Genomic DNA, 17864 nt, shown 5'->3' with positions numbered 1-17864 from the left:
ATGTGAGGATTTCCCCATTGCGGAAACTTTCAGATGGCGCGCATATTAAAAAAGCAAATCTGAGTGGTAGTTTTTCAATTTTTTCAACGTTAAGTAAATCTGTTTAGAAGGCCCGAAAGTGTTATTTTACATGCATTCTGTAGAATTTAGTATTAGGCCTAGGCCATTTAGAATATTGAAAGGTTTTTTCATGTTCTTTCATGTTCATGCAAATCTTGGTAAATCTATATGGCCTAGGCCTAGGCCTAGCAGGCCCTCTCTCTAGGCGTAGCGAGCAGAGGACCAAGGTCTAAGGCTCTAGTAGTAGGCCGGGCGGGGTAGGCTAGGCTGGCCATACTATCCTAGGCCTGGCTCCAGACTGTAAATAGTAAGGCCCGCACTTTTCGAAAAGTAAGCGCCGATTTCTGTGCAGATTTTGCCGAAAGTTAGGCTTTGAACCGGATAGTATTGGCATCCTCCGCACAAAAGTAAGGGCAGATTTCCACGCAGATTTTGCCGAAAATGACAGGCTTCGAACAAGTCTTAATATAACCAATGCAATTATGCAGCAATTACGATTCCGCACACCTATTTTCCTACCTAGGCCTAGCGATTTTCCGTGCATGTTTGATCTGATTTTTTAGATATCCTCACAATTAAAAAACTTTACAGATGGCCTTTGAACAGATCTAATGAGAATTAGGGGCCTAGCATAGGCCTAAAAACCAGACAATGCAATGATGCAGCAATTAATTATGATCCTGTGCACCTATTTTCCTAGCAAATTTTAATGCAAATTTGAGCTGATTTTTTAAATATCATTGGCGGATCCAGAGATGTTCAAACTAGACACCCGAAAATAACCCCTGAGGCGTTTTGGATGATCAATTTTTTCTTTCTTTCTTTTTTGTTTCCTTTTTTTACCTTCGAAAAGGTTTGGTTGGGGTGCCCCCCCCCCCAAATCCGCTTCTGGATATCCTCCGCGCAATTAAAAAACTTGACAGTATGGGCTTATCCAGCGTGTCTCCCCATCCACAGGACATCCTAATGACTCGCTTTCAGTACATTATCCGGCCAGTTTTTTTTTAAATAAACAAAAATATTTTTGCAATTGGCTTGGTAAACACAAGCAATAGTTTCATATGTATGACATCATCAGCAGCAGACACTGTATGTCTTTTTTTTTTTTTTTTGCAAATTGATGTCAGCATGTTTCTGTTTGTTGTATTATCTACGTAAATTTTTAACAATGATAAGTTTGTGTACGTTAGGAAACAGAGTGTTATATTTTAATTTTATAAGTGTGGACTGTAGTAGTGTAAAGTTGTTTTAATCTCTGTGTGATATGCAATTTTGAAATCCACAATGGTAAAGAAAACTTGTTTTTAATAGAGCATTGAAACCACAAGATTTACTCACAGTTATATATTATAAAACTCTACTTTGGCTTGCTCAGTTTTTGAAATTGCACAGACATTTTTGTTGAACCAACAGACATTTTTTGTAACACTAATGTGTACTGTCATATTTCGTTACTTCTAGGCCCTACAATGATTCCTAAATGACATGGGGATTGCTGTGGTTGCTGTTGCTGGGCTATTAACTATTGGTGCAGTGTATTTTTCTTCTAACAATGGTAAATTCAAATTATATTAAATTGTCTTGTATTTTCTGCATTTATTTCTATTTGAATGACAGTAGGCCTACTTATATTACTGTTGAAATGTGAAGTGATTGCTGGTGATCGATCGAGTCTTGGCTCAAAGTCAAGCTTTCACATGGTCTTTTGGGCTTTTCTGTTTTCTTGTTTGGATTTTATACTCAACATCTTTGGGAACCAATTGAGTGTATTGAATTATTGATAAACAATGATTCTAGTAAGTAACTTTATTGCTTCTCTTTTATAACAGAGGCACAGCCGTAAAGATGTGCAACAATAACAAAATCAGTAAAAACTTAATTACTGTGATAAAATATAGTAAGAAAATACTGCGGTAGAATGAAATATAAATAAAAAAAAGGGTTTACAAAAATAGTAATAGAGATAAAAATATATACTAATACTAATATTTATTCTCCATTTTTCAGGGGGAATGAATATTACTGAGGAAGAAAATGGCGTCTTAAGTAGAAAAACACGGAGTTCTGAAGAAGTTTGGGTGGAAGAAATTCCCGAAGTACAGGTAATGCAAATAAATTCAGAAAAATTGAAAACCAAACAAAAAAATTGTTTTATCGATCATTAATTTTTGCTTGGCATTCTCAGTTGGCTTATGGGAGCAATAGTAGAATACAGAACAGCTTGGATGCTCCAGACAAACGTGTATAACTACACCATTTTTTCATGTCGCAAATTCCAAGCAGTAATTCTTTTAATTTGGCTGGTAATGCTTACTATAATTTGAAATTGACCATTCTTGACTTAGCTTGGTGCTCTGGCCAAACAAACACTGCTATATCTGAGCAGTGATTAATGGCAACATAAATGGTTAAGTATTGACAAACTTGACTGAATATGCTGATATTCAGTTGATGATGTAATATGCACTACAAGTTTTATTTATTAGTTTGCTTCATGCTTTCGTTATGTTTTTTATTTTTTTGTCCAAGCCACATCTTCAGCGCTAAGTTATTTAATTAAAAGCTATTTTTAACAATTTTTGGAATTGGTTTTTAAATTTGTTTTGAATTTCTGATTTTTTTGCATGATGATGTATCTAATGAGACATTTAGTGAAATTTTACAACTAAAATATACTTACAGTAAATAATTATTTATAGTAAAATAAACTATTCATTTATCAATATTTTAACGTTTATATTTCTATCTGTTTTCTATTAGTTGGATTATGTGATATCAGGCGACACATATCCTAAAAAGGTCGATGCAGGTAGTGTACTAGAACATGCTTGGGTGCTACGCTACAAGGTAGAACCAGAACATACAGCAATCAACGTATCCTTTGAGGTATAAATTGTTTCTTGTCATTTGTATTTTTTTTGTTGTTGCTATAGATGCTAACATTATTGTCAGGGCCAAATTAACATAGGGGATATTGGGGCGCCAGTCCCAGGCTTATCGGTCCCAATGGGGAAAAATAGGCCCCGAACCCCAGGAAAAAAATCACAGAAAATCTGGTTTTATGTTTTAGTCACAGAGTATTTAGGCCCACTTGTAATTACAGCCCCAGGCCCCACAGCCCTTCAATCCAGTCCTGTTGTTCGAGTTCTCCTGAAATCAAATTTGCATTATACAATAACGTAATTCTCGTGTATAAGGTAATCTGTGTAGAGGACCCCTAAATTTGAGAAGGTTTTAGACGATTTTTGTATGTCGGGCTAATACTGCAAAGCCTATAGAGATATTCATTAACAGGAAAATAGAAATAGCCTAAGTAAAAAGCTTACCAAAGGCTGTGCCTATCCCAATGTGCCAGTACAGTACAAAGCATCGTTATTAGAAAATAACAAATGGCTAGCTAGCCTTTAAACTGCCCTGTGTGCTTGGTACAGCATTTACATAAAGTAGTTTAAAACAAACTACAGTAACTAGCTTGCGGGTGTTGAACAGCTAAAAACATTATCTAAGATAATTCTAAGAATGACTTATTTGGCATTTACACTGGCTTTTCATACCTTTAACTTTAATTATGTCCAACCTTTTGGACATCTGCTCCCGTAAATAATTTGTCTTCATTATCCATTTTAGGTGGATCTTCCATGCAGTACATTTGACCAAGATACCTTGGACATCACTCTTCAGAGCTATGCTCTTGACGTCAATGTGGGGAACCAGACCAACATTACTGAAGAAGTGAAGATTCTGTACATAGACCATGATCCAGTTGATGAAAAGGTAGTTTATTTGTGATTATTTGTTTTATTTCAGTACCTGTACCTATGTGAGAGCCGCATTTGTCTACATGCCCCATTTAAGCAATTTCGCCTTTTGGAAGCTAAACATAATGTCCCTTTTCTTGAACACACTGGAGATACATCGGACCTATTTATACAATCATTTATATTCGTTTCACTTCATCGAAAGTTACAAAATAGCACGTTTATTGGAGTAAATATTTCAAGTCAGCAATTTAGCCTGACCCTAGGCTGACTAAAAAATCGGTCTGAGGGGTATAATTTTAGTGGAGGTTCGCATGCTTTAGTCGTGGTGCTAGTAGACTAAAGTTTGTTTTAAGAATAACGAGGTTAAGCTTAGGAAGATACATGCTAGAACAAAGCAGAGATTGAAATCTTTTTCAATTTGGCTTTTTATAATGAAATTTAAATTTATTTATTAGCAATAACTATTTGGCCTTCAGGAGTCATCCATTTAATTCATCATAGTCGCAAAATGTACGCTGGGGGAGGGGTTGGCGGCGTGTGTATGCTTTTGAAATAGTAAAAAAATGACTATATTTAAGTGTAGCCTACGTTTTTGTGCCTAGCCATTCACCTAAATGGCCAAAGTTTACCTTTAGACCTATATAGCATGAATTTATTTTAAAGAGTGTATAGAGATCTGCGCAATATAAATCCCACAATGTTTCATCATGTACTGCACACTGCTAGTGTAAGCTTTGAACCACTAAACACTGGAAAAAAAAAATCATCATTTTATCATGTACTCTTTCAGGGGGTGGGGAGAGGGGTTCAGCAAAAAGAGTATGTTTTGTACTCTCATGAAAATGATGAAAACAATCAAGGACCCATTAGAACCCTGGAGCCTTAGAACAGCTGGTGATCATTTTACAGAAAGGAAAGAATATATGCTTGTTGTTCCTTATTATCCTAAATTGGAACAACTTCTACCATTCTGTAGTATCAGCATTTGTCTTTCTTTGGTAATCCTTCCAATGAACAATGATGTCAATACCAATATATATTAATTAATTTAAAAAAAAATAAACAGCTGTACCTAGGAATTGATATCTCTGAGCTTATGTGGATCAACTTGACTGAGCCTTGGAAAAAACCTGACTGTTGGTGGCGCCCTTCATATCCGTATTGCTATGATGCTTTGCATTCCGGTTAGTAATGTTTATTTTCCCACATTTTCATCATCATCATCATCATCATCATTATTGTTGTCATCATTGTCAGTAGCAACAAATGTCAACGCCACTATACTAATGCAGGTGACAAAGTGACTTGGAAATTTAAATTATAAGGGTCTTTCCTATGCTGCTTGATACATGTCTTTGTAATAAAAGGCCTCAAACTTCTGAAATCTAAAGCTCTCTCCAAACTATCACAAAACTGTTGTATGCCCATATATAGTCATGATGTGCCTATATATGGTCATGATGTGCCTATATATGGTAATGATGTGATGTCATCATCACCATTTTTAGGCATGTCACATGTTTTTGTCAAATAAAATTTGATAGTCTGGACGTAAATGATTAAAATTTGACGATATTTATAGATATGACATGCACTGCTTAGTTGGTTTTCTACCACTTGCACATCACTTGTTTTATAATTTCTTTAGGATTATATTATGGTAAAAACTCAATTTTTAAATAATTATTTTAAACCAGCAGAATAATGTCTTCATATTTTGTTCCAACTTATTTTCCACACATGTACGATACACATACTTATTGCTTATATTACTATTACAATAGATTTCGGCCATGACACCCTTATATTAAGGGGACACTCTTTGTTCCAGAACATATCCTCTTAAAAAGGGTACTGCTATTATTTATTGATTATATTGTATTTATTAAATTCCTTAATGTTCCTACAGATTGTGTGTTCTATGATCGGTCACCAGACCAAACATGGGACCCAGAGTACTGCTATCGGTTCCCAGTATCATCCTGCCTACCATGGAATGTGACCTCAGAGTGTTACCATGTCAACACAACAGCCTGCCTGGAGGAGCTGCTTAATGCTGCAGAACAACCTCAAAATATGTTGTGTCCGACAGATATTAACGAAACTGATTGCATCCAAATCAACGATCGTGGAATATTCTTCACTCAATATGACTTCAGTGTACCAACCTCTGCTCCAATTCCTGAGACATACGAGAAAGATTTCTGTGGCATGACAATGGAGAGTATCTGGTGTATGTCACTTTTTTTAATGACACTAACTTTTTTTTTCATTTATATCTGTCTTTTTTACATTTATTTTTGTCAAGCCATTAAATCTTTGTGTATTGTTTAACACATTGATTACATTTTGAATGTTTGCATGGCGAGTATCAATAATATGGAGATTTTGCAACCTTTTAAAAACAATAACGTGCAATAATGTGCTTAACACATCATTAACAATACATATACAAGCTGAATATTATCGTTGATTCATTTAAAAGTCAAGGCGTCTATTTTGTGACATATATGCTGTGGGATGGATTCACTACAAAAATTATGATGTAACCACAATCATTATCGTTTTCGTAAGCTTGTGAAGCCTCCTTAATAATAAAGTAATTACACTTTCGTGTGCACCATGTATATTGAAAGTTTTATTATTTTATTAACATTGACTGCTATTATTATACTGCCATCCATCTGCAAAAACAAGAAAAAACCCTTACAAATTTAAGTAATCCAAGAGTATACATAATACGTGCACCTTTATACATAATACGTGCACCTTTAACACAGCAGGCGTCCTCTCCTAGGTGCATATAAGGGCGTATTGTTGGTTTACGCTCACGTTTATTGAATAAATTTGGTATATATTCACTGTGATATTAATTTTGATTTAGTGGCAGAAGAGACTGTAAATGGTCGCCAATATACATATGACGTGACCATTAAGGAGGAAGACGAAGATGGTTGTACCCGTGTTATTATGAGGATCAAGCCTATCATTACAACTCCAGCACCAACTCACAACCCATTCAAAGCTCTACCCAAGACAGATAAGTTCTTCAGTGCCAAGTACTGCTTAAATGTCAACACTACTGGATTTTATTACCCCCCTCCTGAACCAATTGATTGGAAGGACTTCAACATTTCTGTCAAGTTCTCTGGTATCAAAACCTTCTTTGAAATCTTATTTACAGAAAATATTTTTATAAAAAAAGATATTGTTGTCTTTTAAATACACATAATTTTTGGACTCGGTTTGCACTGCACATGGACCAACCATGAAGTAATTTGGCAAGTTGCTCCTGGGCCCAGTGGTGGCGCTGTCGGGTCAGCGGGGCATTTGCTACCACGCTACGACGAGCTTGTTGGATTAAAAATTAAAGATATAACTTGCATATTCAAAATTATTTTAATTGCCAATCAGTCTAAAAGCACAATTTGGACCATAAGAATAAGACGTAAGAACTCTACCCGTAAACCCTAACAGGGATTTGTTATTCCAGGACCTCAACCGAGGCTCTTGTTTGCCTCATGGTTTGGACCCCTTGTCGAAAAATTCCTGGCGCCATCACTGCCTGGGCCTTGTGGCAAAACAGAATTTTATCACACTGAATAGAACACCCTGGGTAAATAAGGAATAGAACTATGACATTGTACTACCAGACCATTATTAATTATTTGGTAATGGTATTATCAACCAACTATGATGTAATAAGTAATTAGAATAGTGGCATATCATACACTAGTGGAAATTAATATACTCATGTTAGATTAATAAAAGAAAAAAAAAAGAAAGGAATTTTTTGAATGTGTTAATCTAAACTGATTATAATAATTTCCTCTAGCGTATACATAAGCACTGTTCTAATTGCTTTGTAAGTAAATCGCCATCTGTTTAAAGTTAGTTTCATAATGAAACTGTTGTAGTCATTGGTAGCTATAGTGATATATTTATTATATCTGTGCGCGTATTACGGTACATTTAGCTGTGCGTGTGGATTGCTGCTGTAGTACGCGCTAGCACAGCAGTGCAGTTCAAATGGTATGTACTGTACAATTTACACATCAGTACGAAGAATAAATATTTTATTGTATTTGAAGAATTTAGTCATGAGTTTACTATTTTGAGCGACATTTATCAAAGAAATTAAAATATCTTCAAGCATTTGGAAGGATACAGTAATCACATATTTAGTTGGTGCAGACACCAACTAAAAACCACCACCACGCACTGATGATTTCATCTATGCTTACGAATCGATGTAGGCTAGGCCTGGGTAGGAAAAAAACATTTGTAGCGACTTATAATACAGTTAGTTATTATATGCCGCATACATTTGTATACAATGTACCATTTTTGGTAAGAAACTGCTATAATCCTGGTACCATCTTTATAGCAATAATAATGCTTCGTGGTAATAATCTTACCATTGTATAGATGCAATTTTTTCTTTCATTTGTACCTTCTCTTTTCAGGTAAATTATTAAACTATGTTGAAGTTAGCCAAATTCTAGTATCAACTGTTACAGCCAATATTACACAAAGCACCAAGCCATTCAATCAAACAACCCAGGCAGTTGGTAATTACTGTATATCATGAGGCAAAAGTCCCCGTTAGCAGAAATGGTCCATAGTGAGCTGTCTTATAGTTGAGAGTGAGCTGTCAAATGGTCCAGAGGGAGCTGTTAGCAGCTCCATAAACTTAACTTTAATTGGTTTTAAGAATGTCCATTGGGAGTTAACAAGAGAGTCCTGGCCAGCAACATATAGCCATTGGAATGTAAACAAGAAACCCATTACAATCACTCAGTTCATCTCATGGGCTTCAGTGGCAATAAATAATTTAAAGAACCCATCGCTAATCAACAAACCAGCAGGATTTATAACCCGAGTTTTTCCAAAAGCCGGGTGCCATGGACCAGTTCTGTTAACGGCCAAAAATGCACCATGTTGAACATTTTTTTTATGTGCATAAACGCTTTATTAATACAGTAGTATTACTACATTAAATGTAGATTTATATAGTGCATCATGCTAAGGTCTCAAATGCACTTCATATTATTACCACAGGCTAAACACTTACGAAACACAAACTCTATTCCATAACGTTGTAGCAGCTAATCGGTGCATTTGGCATTCTAACCCTACTAGCTATCCACTTGTACTCCAGGGTGGAGAGAAGCAATGCAGATAAAGTGTCTTGCTCTAGAACACAAGCGAAATGCACAGCGAGGGATTAAAACCCTGACCACAAAGTTGGGATACCAAGTCGTTGCCACTGCGCCAAACCACTTCTACTAACTTTAGAGTTAGTAAGTCATGTTATGATCTTAATAATATCAAGTTACACTTTTTTTCAGCTATCCAGGAAGTGGCTATTAGAAATGCCTTAATATGGTTTCGCAACATTCCAACATTTTCTGAGGCTAAATTTGCTCTGAAACATGAACTCATTGCTCATGCGGTGGTCATCTACAACACTGAAGCATTCAACCGTGGGGTGGTCATCACGCTTGACGTTCCACAACTTGATGGTGTGTACTTGGCTAAATTTGAAAACGTCACACCCGTGTGGAAACTTGGTAGAAACCTGATAAAAACCTCTGCTAATGATATGTTCAATTCTACACATAACATGGATGCTGATGAAATCACCCTAGACTCAGTCATAGATACATTAGACAAATATCACAGCGGAACAAGCCGAGAACATCCTGATGTAACCCTTGAGAGGCTGATAGAACAAGACCCGGATGGGGAGTATATCATTGTCCAGTATTCTCTCTCTTTTACACCATTCATCTGCGTGGAGACTGGACGTGCCGTTGACCGTGCAATTAGTATCTCGTTAAATTCACGAATTTTGTCAAGTGTAGTTAAAGATGATAAACTTAGATTTTCTGTAAAAATGGATTTCAAATTTCCAGTAAGGGGAGAAAAGTACTGGGCTAGTTCATCACGATCTCTAATTGTCACTGCCCAGCCATTTGTACCACTTATTCCACCATTGAACATCACACAGGTACCAGACGCAGAAGATGACATCATATATGGGTTTAACTTGTCTCATGTTCTTGAATTCTCTATCAAGGATATCTGGATGAATGTGACCTGCCCTGATTTGGTCATTATCCCCATCACTCTTGAACTGGATATCATCCATCCAGTGAACATCACCAGTGATAGTAACGCTGACATCATGACAACTACCAATCACACATTTCATATCCATTTCACGGAACTTGCTCCAGAGGTTGTCACTTTAGGCCAGCAGACGTTTCGCCTTGTCAATAATGGAATTGCTCCACATTACTCAATTATCTGTGAGGTATGGTTGTCCTTCAGAAAGGAGGAACAGGATACGGTGATTCCATATCTGGCAGGAACCAGTGAAGCTCTAGAGACACCTGGCATTGTTTACACTTTGTATGCAAGGGACTTAGTTGAAAAGGAAATTGATGTGATGACAACAATTGCTGCTCCAGAGAATGGCACAGTAGAAGATTACATGGATTATATCGTAGATGATGATGATACTGGACCTCTAAACTACCTGATGCCTGTTGGGTCTAATGCAACATTCATAGTCAATATAACCATGCCAGAAGTAACCTCTCAGGTATATGCTACTGTATAGTATTTCTTTTCTTTGCTCATTAAAATGTTCAGTAGCAGGGGTTTCAAGTCCCTCACAGGGGTATCCTGGAAATTGGGAACACCTCCCTCACTTCCGCAAGTAACATCAGGAAAATACATATTCCCAGCAAATTGATAATGTTTGCATGTTTTTACTATTTTGCAGAAGTCCATGCCGATCTATATCACCATCCACAAAAAAAAAATTAAATTTAAGAAAGAAAGCTCATTTAACCAGATCTTAAAATCTTGGAATCCTTGCAGTATACAGAACTATTTTTTGTGTACACAAATTTCAAATCAAGTATTTTTTAACCATTTGTTTTTTAAATGTGTTTACCATAGATAAGTAAATACAGTACTTTCTATACTACTTATGTGTAGCACCAATAACTCATATCAACTTATTATCATATTATCTACCATTACCAGATTGACCTTCATATAATTATGCCACATCCTGTGCTAGCCATCTACTATTCAAGAATCATATTCATTGGTTCCAATATTGTCAACCTAACCTCGGCATATCTTGAAGATGGAGATGAAGACATAGGTAAGATAGGATTTCTTGTGTGAAACATACCATGATAGACTCTCTAAATCATGAAGACCTATTTTGAGGGGTGGTGGATCAGAGAGTACACAGTGACTCTTTTTCAGTGAGCGCACTTTTTTTTTAACATGTACCTGGGCCAGGGGTGGATCTAGTGGGGCCACAGGGACCAGGTTTCCCCCACCGCAGAAAAAAATGAGAGAAGAAAAGAAAGGAAAAAGTGGGGGTGGGTGGTACTCCACAACAAGCTATTGTTTGATTTAAATTCTATTTACCTTGTCTATAGTCAAGCATTGGTTAACAAAAATCTCAAACAAACCTTAATTAGATCCAGCATTGCCCCTACCTAGATTTTTCTCTGAATCAACCCCTGTCAGCTGTATTGCACAAATGACTAATGGCTTTAAAAACTAAAACTCCAGCTTAAACACAGGGTAGTCATGAAGTTTATACTGAGAACAAAAGTTATGAAAGGAACTCCATATTTCAATGCGCACACAGTTGATACCAACAGAACAGTGACTGAGCTTAAACTGTTCTCACAAAAAGCTATAGTTTTGTTATAAGCAACTCTTACAACTTCTATATGTTTGATCAAATTCAGTAAAATTATTTTTGCTCTGAATGAAGAAATTTGATAAACCATCTAATTACCAGAGTGGGAATACAGGTAAGTATTCCACTCATAGACTACCAACTGTATATTTTATTATATGATTTACTATTTTATTTACCACTGAAGTATCATGGGATATGTCAACAAGGTCAAATCTGAAAATGAATTTAGGTGAAGCGACAAATATAGCTGATAACCTACAAAGTGAAAATGGTAAGTTTTTATTTTACAGTGTCTATGTCTTCTACAACAAAATTTTAGAAATAGCGTACTGTCACTTTAAGGATTTGGACATTACATTTTCCAATTACCATTTAGAGTCTACTAAATTTAGCTATTAGGCTATGTTTATTAGGCTACGTTTAGTACGCTCTTGGATTATTTCATTAGGACACATTTCCTTCCTAATGATCAAAGAATCAAAAACTGGGAATTTCATTTGTAGTTTGGTTCTTACTCAGTTGATTGGACAGGCTACGTCTCCGATTTAAAGCATTTGAACATCTTGATGTAAGATGCCTTCCCAATTACAGAAATCTTTAGGTGTGGCCTTTTGAAAGCATTGTGTACAATCTTTTCCATTAAAAAAACACCATGCAAAAAGGGGAATCCAACCAACAATCGCACTGATGTAAACATTAATTATTCATTACGAGATTAACAGCTAGCTTCTATACTTATAATATCTGTTATAGACAGTACTGTGGTCGAGTTTAATGTTGTTCTTCTGGATGAAAAAGATGAAGCTGTGAAAGACACAGAGCATACATTAACGACTGTAGTAACATACACTAATGGAGAAGATTTGATACAGCAGCAAACCATTACAGTAACTGAACCAGATATCCACTTGCATCTGAAGGTGGCCAATGCTAGCACGGATGCTGACCCTGGTGAGAGGTTTCTCCGTAACTACCTGTATGGTTGGCTTGTATCCTGGGACATATGCAGGGGGTGCATACGGTGCGATCGCACCCTCCTAAATTTTATTAAGAAAAATAATTGTATTATTTTTTATTGTTGATATGAATTACTGGTAAGATTTTTAAGGTACGAGAGTGCAATTTCCAGGCACCTAGAATTTAACCATATTCTCAAAATGTTCGTAGCCTCAGCCCCAACCATGGTGGGGCTGAGGTAGTGTCCACTCATACGTACCACCTACGGACATCTGGCATCCTGCATCTGGCCCAGATATTTAATAATGTTTGCAGTGTAATTTTCAAATAATCCTTGCCTTCTGTCATTACCAGTCGTGCAATGTGAAAACCATTCAAGATGTCTATACATTAGTTAACACTGCAGAATTTACAGAATGAAGAAAATAATGACAATCTTTGTTCTCTTTCATCAGGTGAAATATTTCAGTACTACTTAAGAGTAAATCATTCAGATGTATCACAATCAGCTGCCCATCATATAAATGTCAGTATTCTCTTACCTTATATGAAGATCTACAAACATTTCCTTCCTTATGAAAATTCAAGAATTCCGCTAAGAGATCAACTGTCAGAACAAGGAAAACTACTAAATGATGAGATCCTGAAGCTATATATCTATAAACTAGACCTGAATGAAGTCATTGAAGGCACATTCCTTGTGCAAATTTCTACCAAGCTAATGGAAGGTTAGGTCATTAGAAGTTTGTTTCTTTTTTAAACCAAAAAGTGATCACCTACATGATGTCATGTCCACACTATCAACATTCTTTGACAAAAAAAACTGTTGTATGCCCATATTTAGTCATGATGTGGCTATATATGGTGATGATGTGATGTCATCATGACCATATTTAAACATGCCAAATGTTTTTGTCCAATCAAATTTAATAGTCTAGACAGGGCTTTATAATTAAGATTTGTATTAATATTTTTCTTCACAGGCATTTGCTTACAGGCTCAAGTGAAATATGAAATGGTGAGCTTTTACCACTGGGGTAGGTATTATCCTTACACAACCGTAAGTGAAAATGTCCTCAATATCCGAAATGCATCTCTCAAATTTATCGGAACATCTCTTCCCGATACACCTGATAAGGAAGTTGCCATCAATGAACAACTTACCTACCGACTTATGGTCCCTCTACCTCCAATCACGTGCAACCTCACAATGGAAATGTACCTCCCACGTCGAAATGTAACTCGAAAAATATGGGAAGTGCAACAGATCCAGAAAAACATACCGGAGGTACTGCCAATTGAAGATACTTTTTTTGACAACGGATGTTATGCAGAGATGCGGCCGTGTTTTTGTTATGGAGAAAAGAATGTATCATTTGATGCCAGCTTTATAATCTCGCAGTTTTCTTGCCAGTTGAAGACTGACCAACTTTGTACTAATGTGACAGATAGAGACACGGGGAAAAGCAAGATCACAGATTGCGATTTTCTTCCACATGTCTATGAAGCATGTCAGAACACTTCGAAAAAGCTCTGCCTTCAAAATCCTAATGTAACCAGTTACCTGCAAACAGCATCAGACTTCCATGGAATGACATGCAATGTGTCGACCAGTAGCAGTAACATGATGAATGGCATAATTAATTTCAATGGAACATCATTCAACCAGTCATCAGTATTTTGGAATTCATCGATTCCTTGGAATACATCGCTTTTTTGGAACTCATCAATTTCTTGGAACTTGTCCAATTGTTCCACTAACTTCACTGTCCCAACAGATGAAGAAATCTGTAAGAATTTCTCTGTCAATTTTTGCCACAGTGCTATTTTCAGTGAGTGCAACTGGGCAGGAATTCCTGGTCAAAAGAACCAGAGTGATAGTCCTAATTATACTCCACATCCTCTTGATGATTATATTGGCGATTGGACTTGTGCATGTTTAGAAGAAACCAAAAAAGATGGTAAATGCATAAATATATTGTATTTCAATTTTATTTTGTTTTATTACTTATTTAATTTTATTTATTGGTCTCATAATTTACAATAAAATATAAGAAAATGACACAAAAAAATTAGACAGGATTCCGAACAAGCGTCTCCTTAAAATTAAAATAACATTTAAAAAATACAAAAATATAAAACATTTAAAAGTACAGTAGTTTAAAATTTGTGGTAATGAGATTAACATTGCTTATCTATGATAAAAAACTATTCTAATTAATATATTTTTTGAATAAACCACTTGTGTGCACTTTCTGAGAATCAAAATTTTGTTAATGAAATACAAATTTTCGTCTTCACTGCCTCGCACTTATAATTCTTTCAGATGATTTAGAAGACCCTTTAGAAGGTTTGAACCTCACCAGTATATTAGAAGGCAACTACAATAAGTCACAGAAACCATATCAGATTTGCTCAACACTATTTGCCAACAAGTCTTTGCTGGCAAAACCTTATAGAGATGAATCTTCTCCAGAGCCCCCTTCCCAAAATTCATCATCATCTGAAAGTAATTCAACAACAGAATTAGGTGCAGAGGATCATTATAGTATTCCTGATTTCTGTTTCGAAGAAGTAACTGTTGAGCTTGGAATGGCAAAGGTTGTGAATACTTCAATCACAACCAATCGAGATGGTGTTGTTTGCACTTTTGTTGGTGGAAACAATCACAACCCTTATCAACCAGGTATTAATAATATAATTTTCATTTTACAAACTACAGTAAATGATATTTTAATAAAATACCAGGTTTTTAATTTTTCTATGTTATACTGTAATATGTTTGATAATAAAAATAATAATAATAATAATAATAATTATAATAATAATAATTATAATAATAATAATTATAATACTGTACTGACAGAAGTTACCAAACATAGTATTTTGTAGTAAAACATATTTTTCATTTAATACTTCAAATGATAATAGAATATATTTCCTTTTATTTTTTAGGGGTAAAATACCAGGCTGTTAATCTTCCAGGTTTTGGTTTAGGAGGTGATTCTGTTGCTATTTATGTAACTATGGTAATATCTGATGAGGTGGAGAATAGTCGAGATGAGACTTTATATATCAATACATCATCTACATTCATGTACATGTCAGTACCAAAACCACCACCTCTTTGGTATGAAGAAAACTGTACCTGTTCTAAGCCTCTTACTCAATATTTTAACGACTTCTATCCTTTGGATTGTGCCTGTGATACGATGACACTGATCGGCCATCGGAGTGATCTTTGTAACTGCACATCAACGTTCCAAGAAACTGAAAAGAGCTACTTTGGGGCACCTTCATGTGACTGTGTTAATTTCTGTGAAAAGAATGTACAGTATTTCCTGAATCAACCAATGGTGAAAGATTTCTCAGAATTTGATAACACAGTATGTGATTGTGACTCATACAAGATATTTTCAACTGCCAACTCTCAGGATAACATTGACTATCTAACAAGATGTAGAGAAATGTACTTTAGAAACTACACTTGTCCAAATGTCAATCATATTGTCAAGAACACGCAAGAGGAATGTAAGAATGTTTCCAAAAGAGAATGCTGGGAAGTAAATGTGCTACAGATGTTGAATTTGACTTGGTTCTGCCAGTGTTCATCACAGAATCTATTTGTTGATTCAAACTGCTCTTGTAGTTTTCACAGTTTTCCTGTTTCTTCCAGTGTTGCTAATTTCTCTATCATACAGTGCCAGAGGTCAGTGGTAGACACATCTACTTACCATGGTGATCCTTCATTGTGTGATTGTGGGAACGTAACTGATGCAAATTTCAAACCATGTTACTGTCACGATATATGTACAGTCAATGTTACAAATGCCTGCAACACTTTCAATGTCACAGAATGTGAAGATGTTGTATACTCAAAAGAGTACATAGTCAATGATGGCTATTGTTCATGTGAGAAAGTTTTCACAGTGAATTATACAATTCAGGATGCCTTGAAACGATACCAATTACAGAAAAATGGAACCTATACAAATCAGAGTAGTGTCACCCAAGATGTTACCTGTGAGCATAATGTAACTTCTGAATATGGAACTAATACCACTGGCAGTGGAACTAATACTAATGCCAACGGAACTACTACCACTGCCAACGGAACATACTGTAATCCAAATAGCCCTCAGGAAAGTGTGAACTGGGATGAATTTGTGTTATATTGCAATTGTTCTGATGTAGACATCATTATTCCTGATATCAAACCAGTTCTATGCGAAGAGATGGTTCCACAAGAAGGTTTTGAATGTGAATGCTTTGTTCCACCAGATAATGAAACCCAGCACATTCTAGACAACTGGGACTATAATTTAACAGTAATTGATGAGGCAGTCACACCACTTGGTGACGAATTTGTGATTGTTGAACCAGAATTAGAGATAACGTTTGTGCGTATTGTGCCAGATCCAAGTGACATTGTGGATAGTTTGGACTTTGTAAAGTTCTTCTATAAGATCCAACACACTGACGCTTCCAACTCTCCAGCATATAACTTGAGTCTTTATCTTGGTGCAGTTAATTTCACCATTTCAAATGGAAGTGGAGAGGTCCTGCCAGCTGATATTATATCAAGTCCTTCATGCTTGGATCCAACACTTTGTGAAATAACTTATGACAATGACATTGGGTTCTTCCATTTAGGATTCCTACCAGTCAATGTTGAAGGTGCTTCCTTTCAGGGCACATTCTCTTTAGCTCTCCGGGATGATGTTGATTTTATTGCTAACAGTATTATCACTGGAAGGGGAAATCTTTGGTATGACAGCTGTGTAGTAGACTTTGCTGGTCGTCTCTACGGGCCAATCAACTCCTCTGATATCTGCCACATTAATGTACCAAACATCACTGCCAAGCTAGAGTTCACTACTGCCTATGCTTACATGTACAATAATGATGAATATGATGACCTGCCAAACACTTTCTCTATTGGTGATTTTATAGATATACGTTCCTATCTCTGGATACCAGAAATAACGTTGAACATTGCCAATTACAGTATCATTGGTGACACTATTTTTTCAATCAGGCCATCTTTGACATTTATGGTGCTGACAGAAAGTATCTATGTCAGAAATGACACTGCCACAATCTTTCTGGACCGACGTCAGAACCCAGACGACAATGACTTTCATATTCTTTATCCAAACGAGCAGTATGATACAGCTGAATTTACAGAGAAAGGAATTGTGTTGGTGCCAGGTAAATATGTTGTTGATTTTGTTTGCATCATTTATATCTTTGAACAGCGAGCACAATTGGATGCCTTATAGGTTTTATTGTGTGTGTATTTATTTCCTACTCTTTCCAAATAGTTTACCAAGTGTTTTATCGTG

At 36.0% G+C, this 17864-nt stretch overlaps 1 protein-coding gene across 1 annotated transcript in view; it reads left to right on the top strand.

Annotated features, from left to right (window-relative positions):
* Positions 1-37: 37 nt before the first annotated feature.
* The window catches only part of LOC117113693, a 33646-nt gene continuing 15819 nt past the window's right edge, over positions 38-17864 (top strand). The window contains exons 1-17 of the mRNA XM_033257111.1: positions 38-66; positions 1522-1615; positions 2068-2162; positions 2821-2946; positions 3688-3834; positions 4888-5005; positions 5731-6054; positions 6706-6972; positions 8288-8392; positions 9173-10431; positions 10881-11004; positions 11747-11833; positions 12316-12513; positions 12975-13247; positions 13503-14480; positions 14846-15205; positions 15475-17730. Of these exons, the coding sequence (XP_033113002.1) occupies positions 1546-1615; positions 2068-2162; positions 2821-2946; positions 3688-3834; positions 4888-5005; positions 5731-6054; positions 6706-6972; positions 8288-8392; positions 9173-10431; positions 10881-11004; positions 11747-11833; positions 12316-12513; positions 12975-13247; positions 13503-14480; positions 14846-15205; positions 15475-17730 (6787 nt within the window). The 5' untranslated portion in view covers positions 38-66; positions 1522-1545. The remainder of the gene's footprint in view (positions 67-1521; positions 1616-2067; positions 2163-2820; positions 2947-3687; positions 3835-4887; positions 5006-5730; positions 6055-6705; positions 6973-8287; positions 8393-9172; positions 10432-10880; positions 11005-11746; positions 11834-12315; positions 12514-12974; positions 13248-13502; positions 14481-14845; positions 15206-15474; positions 17731-17864) is intronic.

Source organism: Anneissia japonica, unplaced genomic scaffold (assembly GCF_011630105.1).
Source record: "Anneissia japonica isolate Jap-2015-1 unplaced genomic scaffold, ASM1163010v1 scaffold2576_len324117_cov159, whole genome shotgun sequence".
Lineage (NCBI taxonomy): Eukaryota > Metazoa > Echinodermata > Crinoidea > Comatulida > Comatulidae > Anneissia > Anneissia japonica.
Note: the sequence above shows the minus strand (reverse complement) of the source record. Positions and strands in the feature narration are given on the sequence as shown.